Here is an 8,075-nt window from a genome sequence, read left to right as displayed (position 1 = left end):
CGGTTGCTTTAATTTTGGGTTACAATTCGAGTTATTTATCTTTTTTCGATTTTTATAAACAAATTGATCAAGCATGCATGTTAGTAACATTTTCTTTTCGATATTATCAGATTAGAGATAACTAAACAATTCAATTTTTAATTTCTTTTTAGGAATTAGTGGCCTTATTCTCTGAGGAAAAAAGGGATTTTTCTCACTAAAATTTGAGCTTGTATAAACTATCTAATAGTGTTAACTTACTATATTTAATATTTCATTGACTTTATGTGTTGTTGCAAATATATAACAAAGAGAATAAATTTTTTAGTTTTAACCTAGTCATCTTACTTAGCAAGAACGTCAGTGAAGATAGAAAGAACCTTTAAATTAAAAGAACTCTAATAATAATATCCATCATTTTTAAAACTTATATTTTGTTTAGTAGGTGGCAAAGAAAATATATATTACTTTCTTATATATAAATATATAGTTTTTTCTGAGATCACTCGTGCCATAGCACCCCACGGGTACCATAGATCCGCCTCTGAATGCAAGTGTAAAGTAAAAATGTGACATATAAAAAAAGATTTATTTGGGTAGACTTTGTAATGGTGTTAGTACATACAATAATACAACTCAACTAACCCTTTATTTTAGAAAAAAACTTGATTACGTTAAGGTACAAGAATCAAATTGGGACCTCAATGGGCCACGCGTAAGGACCTAGTACGTATCGAAACATTAACTCATCAAAGAAAAAAAGATGCATTTATTAGTTCAATTCATTTATTAGGACTACTCAACCTATCAACACTTTGTTTGGATGGTTGTTACGTATTGTTTCATAATGTATTATATTGTATTATGTTATTGTTAAGCGGTGTGGTTTTTTTTTCCTCATGAGTTACAATTTAAAAATTGTTAAACCCTTCTAACTTATCTCAACATATGGGCCAAGTGGCATAGGGTCTTAAACAAGTTTCAGACTTAGCTCATTATTGTTACCCCTATTAATTGATATTTAGTACTAAGTCTCAAAAATACCTTAAATATACAATATAATTTTTTGTTGAGGGGGTTCGGGTGAACCCCTCGGCAACCTCTAGGTCTGCACTTGGATACAATCTATCCAAACACTGTATTCATTGAAATAATATAATACGATACAACTAATTATACCTACACTATGACTATCTTGTGCACCAATTAAACCTAATCCTTTTGTTGACAACCTTGTTAAAACCTCTTGACCCAAAAATGTTACTTCCTTCTCAACTATAAATGAAGCATTGGTTTGTTTGAATAGTTTGGAAAGAAAAAAATATCACCCCGAGATCAAACCAATCCGATATTATATATGTAATTTTAAAATTTTATTTTATACATAAATATATTTACTTTGATATAATTTTAAAATATTTCTTATACTATTTCATAGTTTTTATCTTTTAATATATTATTTCAAGTTTTAGCATTTCATCCCCAGACGGATGGTCAGGCAGAGCGTACCATTTAGACCTTAGAGAAGATCATTTTCATTATGACTTTGCAATATTTATTTTATATGATGATTTCATTATTATTTTTTATTGAATATGTTTGTTCATCAGTACTCATCTCATATTTTGTGTTATTTTTTTAAGAAACACCTTAGATAATTGTATTTTGGTTGGACTAAAGAAATATTTGGAGCACAAGTTAATTATATGTTTGTATGCAAACTTTACCGAAAAAATCCAAAAATCTGAAAAAATCCGAGGTTTATTAGTTTGGTTTGATTTATAAATTTAAAAATTCCACACAATGGTTTGGTTTGGTATTTGAAAAACACGAACCAATCCGAGGTTGAAAAACCCGAAAAACTCCAAATTTTATTAGTTTGGTTTGGTTTATAAATTTAACTATGACTATCTTGTGAGGGTGTGCAACCATTTTGGCACCAATTATATCTAATATCAAATTTTAAATATTATATTAGAAAAATATACTAGTACTTATTAACATAAATAATAAACTAGATGCCTAAAATTAAAATGATGAAGGGAGAAATGAAATGACAAAATTCAAGTTGAAAAATATAGTCTAACAATAATCGAAGCTAATTTATTTTAAAATTTTAGAATTTGTTTCCTTTGACTTCCTTGTTTTCCCATTGCCTTTTCAAGAGCTATATGAAAATCTTTAAAAGGTACCATATCCATCCTGTAATAAATTTTAAAAAAATCAATATTGCTACATTGTTCATTTTAAATTCAAAATAACTTCTTTTTTTTAGTAAAATTATATTTAAATTCATAAAGAATTACAAAATTAATTGATCGAGAGAGTAAGAAATTGTACTCATATTGCAATATCCCAGCACGAACGAGGGCCAATAGATGATCAATCGAACACCTATATTGTGCTTCAACTAAATTATTTTCTTGTAACAGATATCCTTTCAATGAAATATCCTTTTAAAAAAGAAGATAATTCAATATATAACAACATATTCAGTGATCTACAAATGGTCAAGTTTGAAATAAATAAAGCATACGTAGATATTATTTTTGATATACTCTCAATAGCCGTTCAATATATGATCCAAAGAATTACTTATTGTTTAAATTTCATAATTGATCATTTGAAAACTAACCTTGAATATAAAATATGGAGTAGATATGGAAATTGGCTTCTTTGACATCCCTCCATATGTAACCACAGTACCGCCTTGCCTTAAAAATAATATTGTATATCTTCAATATTTAACCAAAAAAAAAGTCAAAACTTTAACTTTGAAGAAAACAATATTTAAAAAAATAAAAAAAGTATCTCAGTTTAAGAATTTTACCACCATATTAGCTGCATTTCCACCAATACAATTCAAACCCAAACTAGGTTTAGGTATATCACCCTACAGCACATCATCGATCATTACAACATATTAAAAAAAAAATACACTTGTTGATTATTTAAAAAATAATTATACTGTTCGTATATAAAAGTTAAATTCATACCAGGAGATTTTTGACACCTTTTACTTCGAGTTCACTTTCAGTAAATACTTTATTTGTGCCAAGTTTAATTAATTTTTCTTTAATTTTATCAGATTCAGGTTTATCTTTTATGATATTAATGCCATGAATTCCACGAATTCTAGCTAATTGAATAACACATTGCCCTACTATGCTTGTAGCTCCATTTTGAACAATTGTGTCCCCTGTTTAATCCAAAAAACTAATTAATTTTAAATCAAATTAAAATAATTAAACATGTTTTTAATTAGGAAATTTAAATAATAAACCTGATTTTAAAGCCAATAAGTCCTCAAGCATTCTCAAGGCACTCAAAGGATTAACAGAAATAGTGGCAGCATATTCAATTGGAGTGTTTTTGTCTATTTTGTACCATAAACTGTGATCTTCTACCACATAGGTTTGCCATGTCCCTGGAACATAAAAGACATAAAACTACGAGTTCAGAATTTGAATTTTACGATTTTTTTTTTATTTCGTAAATGCACTTCTGGAAAGGAAAATCAATTTTTTTAATGTGTCTAGCGCTTTCATCAATACGAAAGAGGAAGCTTTTGGGTTGTACCTGTATAATAGGGTCACTACATCAAAAATGATCTATAACAATTATTAATTAATGATAATAACTTAATTGCCACTAAATATTAATTGCCACTAAATATGTATTTTTAGCGGCAATCCGTTAAAAGTTATTTTTATTGGTAGTGGGGACTGGGAGGACGTTAAATAGTAAACTAAACGAAGATGATTGCACAGAAGATCGACATGAAAAGCCGATGTTCTTGGTACAGAATCTCATGTTCTGAATTTAATTCTTATGTCATAATTATATATAAGATTTGAACTAAAGTTATTGAGAATACTGGCTAAACTTGTAACTTAAATCCTATTTCATGATAATTTGACACGTAATTATCTAATATAGCTATAGTTTGAATAATTACCTAAAAGATAAGTTGCATGAATAACCAAATCTCCAGGGGAAAAAGCCATAACAACAGAGCCCACATAATGTATTTCTCCAACACCTTCCCATCCCCCTATTGCAGGTGTTGGTGGCAGTACCGGATACACTCCTGATATGCAATTATTAGTAAAATTAAGGACTCGATTATAAAAATTATTCACTTTTTTATTAACTTCTTTTATACACTCCTGATATGCAATTATTAGTAAAATTAAGGACTCGATTATAAAAATTATTCACTTTTTTATTAACTTCTTTTTCTCAATTATGGAAGTTCTATATTTAACTTGAAGTTGCATTTTAAATTTGGAAAACGGCCTATAATATGTTTTTTAAACTCATTTTTCACTTTTCATGTTGTATCTATGTACAGGGTACCCTTAACCTTGAAAACCCCCCCGCACCACCCCACCCCACCCCACAACCAAAATGATATATAGCTAGGAGTTTATTCACAGCTTAACTAATTTCATAAAATGTCTAACATATTTTACTAACAATAGATAACAGATAACCATGTTCAACAAGGCTATAACATGATAGTAACTTAATTTGCTCACACTTTGACTAATCTCATGAAATGTCTGACATATTCTACTAGCAATAATTTTTTTAACTCATTTTTCACTTTTCATGTTGTATCTATGTACAGGGTACCCTTAACCTTGAAAATTATTCGAATATTCTTTAGAAAAAAATATAACCAAGCACAACTTCATATAGTGTAATTTTCCTTCGAAGAAATCACGCCATATACACATTTAAGAGTAAATTTTACGGGTTTTAAACATGCTTTTAAACAATTCTTACTTATAACAGTTTATTTTTACAACTTGAAAATTTAATTCTACTGCTATAACTTGAAAATATTAGTCTAATATATGTTATATATTAAATTTTCATTTCGTAGGAGTGTTTTTAAATTTTTGAGGGTGATGAATAATATTTTAGATTAGGATTGAATAATTTTCAGATTTTTTATTTAACAAACGGTTTCACTATTTATCTTCTTCTCCGGCGAATAGCTCGCCGGAGCTCCGATGAGCCACCCACCTCCTCTCAAACCCAGACAGAACAGCCCCATTCCTTCAGCACCCTCACCGGAACACCAATCTTAACATTGCTGGAACAACTACACCACCCCCTTTACATTGAATTAAATGATGTCTCAGGATATATGCGGAATAGAATATTATAATTTAATCTTTCACACTGTATCGGTTGAGACTGAAAGAGTTTAATATCTTGCCTTATTTCATTGATAACCATGGTTTATATATAATCAATACAAGACTATAATTAAGGAAACTAACTAGATATAAGAGGAACTAAATATACACTTAACTAATGTGATATATACAAAGAATCAGAATATCTTTATCATATATTCTAACACGCCCCCTCAATCGAAGCGGGAGGTCGCCGAATGCTAAGACTGTCCCGAAAATCCTCAAATAACACCAACGGAAGACCCTTGGTGAATATGTCTGCAATCTGATAACGCGAGGGGACATGTAACACTCGAACTTGACCGTGAGCCACATTTTCTCGTACAAAATGTATATCCATTTCAATATGCTTAGTGCGTTGATGCTGAACAGGATTACTAGCAAGATATATGGCACTCACATTGTCACAATACACCAATGTAGCCTGTGGGATAGGACAATGAAGTTCCAAAAGCAAATTTTGTAACCAACATGACTTAGAAACCACATTGGCAACCCCTCGATATTCAGCCTCTGCACTTGAACGGGATAAAGTAGCTTGACATTTAGCGGACCAAGAGATCAAGTTATCACCCAGAAAGACACAGTAACCCGATATGGAACGTCGTGTGTCTGGACATCCACCCCAATCAGCATCAGTGTATGAAATAAGAGTGGATGTGGATGAAGAAAATAGGTGAAGACCAAAGTCCATAGTACCCTGTATGTAGCGCAAAATACGCTTAAGTGCGTGCATGTGTTCCTCCCTCGGGTCATGCATGAATAAGCATACCTGCTGCACTGCATACATAATATCAGGTCTTGTGAACGTAAGGTACTGAAGTGCTCCAGCAAGACTCCTATAAAGAAATGGATCCTTAATCGATTTGCTCGTAGTAGTGCCGACCTTCGGTTTTATATCAACTGGAGTGGGAGAAGCTTTGCATGATGACATTCCAGCTTGTTCAATGATCTCAGTAGCATATTTCTTTTGTGATAAAAATAAACCACCTTCATGTCGAGTGACTACAATGCCCAGAAAATAGCTCAACTCGCCCAAGTCCTTCATAGCAAATTCCTAGCTAAGAAAGGAGATGATAGACTGACGGAGCTTATCCGAGGAAGTAGTCAAAATGATATCATCGACATACAGTAAAAGATAAGCCATAGAAGTACCTCGATGATAAATGAACAATGAATGATCCGAAGTACTTTGAGAAAACCCAAGAGTACGGACATAGTCAGCAAACCTCTTATACCAAGCCCTTAGAGCCTGTTTGAGCCCGTAGAGAGATTTCTTTAGCAAACAAACATGATTAGGGTGAGCGGGATCCCGGTACCCCAAAGGTTGATACATGTATACAGTCTCCTTGAGTTTCCCATGTAAGAATGCATTTTTGATGTCAAGTTGATGAATCTGCCAAGCCTTAGAGAGAGACAAACTGAGAACTGTGCGAATAGTTGCCGGTTTGACGATCGGACTAAACGTCTCACCACAATCCACGCCAACCTGTTGAGTTTTATTATCACATACAAGACGGGCTTTATGCCTCTCTAATAAACCATCAGATCTTTCTTTATGAGCAAAAATCCACATCAACCTAATTACATTAACATTTGGAGGACGGGGAACCAATTCCCACGTCTTATTTTCAATAAGAGCATTATATTCATCATCCATAGCCAATTTCCAATTCAGGTCACGAAGAGCAGACAAAGGGTTACTAGGGAGGGGTGATTTAGACGCTGATGTAAGAAGGCTGAAAGGCTTCTTAGGCTTTGAAATCCCATATTGACTCCTAGTAACTGGACTCGTGGGCAGTCGCGAGGGAGAGATCGGAGTGGGGCAAAGAAGAGAGTTAGATGAGAGAGGGGAAGGAGTAGATGAGCTCGGTGTAGTTGACTGGGGAAGGCTAGCGGTCGACTGAGGAAGGCCGTGCTGCACGATGGGCACAACGGAACCACTCGCTAGGCCAGGCGATGTGGGTGCGAGTGCGTTTTGAATAGGTGCAACTTGTGGGTTAGGAGAGGTAGTGAAATGATGGACCATGTATGGAGATGGCCCATCGTCAAGAAACCTATAACTGTGAGTTTGAGGAGTATGAGACTTTGCATAGGGAAATTGTGTCTCATCAAATATTACGTGACGGCTAATGATGATTTTTCTAGATGACAAATCAAAGCATTTATACCCACGATGATTTGACGGATACCCCAAAAAAAACACAAGGAGTTGATCGTGGTTGGAGTTTGTTGATGGTTGTAGAGGGAATAAAAGGATAACATAAACACCCAAACACCCGAAGATGAGAATAAGACAGATCTTTTTGATAAAGGATGCGAAGAGGAAATTGATAATGCAATAGCTTATGAGGAAGGATACTGAGAAGGTAAGTCGCCATTTGCAACGCATGATGCCAACAGAAAGGAGGAAGGGAAGCATGGGCTAATAAGGTACGAACAATGTTGTTGATCGTACAAATTTGTCTTTCAGCTGTCCCATTTTGAGGGAATGTATGAGGACATGAAAGACGAAATGAAAGGCCATTTGCTTTACAAAAATCCCAAAAGGGGCCATTATCAAATTCCGTGCCATTATCACATTGTTTATTCTTTATGTCCCGCTCAAGTTAGGTTCGAAGAAATGTCTTGAAACTCAAAAATGTGGAAAACATTTGTGATTTGTGCGATAAAGGAAAAGTCCACAAATTTTTTGAATAATCATCCACAAACAAGACATAATATCGATGACCCGATGAATTCAAAACAGGGGACGTCCAAATATCACTATGGATAATATCAAATGGCATAACAATGTGAGAATTTGAATGATAAAAGGGCAACTTAACATGTTTTCCAAGAGGGCAGAATGCAAATACGAGTGTCTTTAATTTGATTACAATTCAA

The 8,075-nt window shown here is 33.2% G+C and overlaps 1 protein-coding gene and 1 long non-coding RNA gene across 2 annotated transcripts; both read right to left on the bottom strand.

Moving 5' to 3' along the window:
* Nucleotides 1–2,018: 2,018 nt before the first annotated feature.
* Nucleotides 2,019–2,682, bottom strand: LOC107059740 (uncharacterized). Its single transcript, XR_001472862.1, has 3 exons — nucleotides 2,615–2,682; nucleotides 2,320–2,432; nucleotides 2,019–2,181 (listed from the first exon to the last, which is right to left on the bottom strand). It is a non-coding gene; the product is annotated as an uncharacterized lncRNA (long non-coding RNA).
* A 75-nt stretch (nucleotides 2,683–2,757) lies between these two features.
* LOC102599442 (probable trans-2-enoyl-CoA reductase, mitochondrial) lies at nucleotides 2,758–5,044 on the bottom strand. Its single transcript, XM_015306648.1, has 4 exons — nucleotides 4,952–5,044; nucleotides 3,263–3,428; nucleotides 2,976–3,178; nucleotides 2,758–2,872 (listed from the first exon to the last, which is right to left on the bottom strand). The coding sequence occupies exons 1-4, from the start codon at nucleotides 5,042–5,044 to the stop codon at nucleotides 2,792–2,794; spliced, it is 543 nt and encodes a 180-aa protein (XP_015162134.1). The 3' UTR covers nucleotides 2,758–2,791.
* Between the last annotated feature and the right edge of the window lie 3,031 nt (nucleotides 5,045–8,075).

This window comes from Solanum tuberosum, unplaced genomic scaffold (assembly GCF_000226075.1).
Source record: "Solanum tuberosum cultivar DM 1-3 516 R44 unplaced genomic scaffold, SolTub_3.0 scf00034, whole genome shotgun sequence".
Taxonomy (NCBI): domain Eukaryota; kingdom Viridiplantae; phylum Streptophyta; class Magnoliopsida; order Solanales; family Solanaceae; genus Solanum; species Solanum tuberosum.
Note: the sequence above shows the minus strand (reverse complement) of the source record. Positions and strands in the feature narration are given on the sequence as shown.

Coding starts and splice junctions, on each gene's coding strand:
- LOC102599442 (XM_015306648.1), bottom strand. CDS start 5,044: ATGGGGCTGTTCTGTCTGGGTTTGAGAGGAGGTGGGTGGCTCATCGGA. Junction 3,429..4,951: donor AGAAGATAAATAGTGAAACC/GTTTGTTAAATA, acceptor CTGAACTCGTAG/TTTTATGTCTTTTATGTTCC. Junction 2,873..2,975: donor AAGGTGTCAAAAATCTCCTG/GTATGAATTTAA, acceptor GATGTGCTGTAG/GGTGATATACCTAAACCTAG.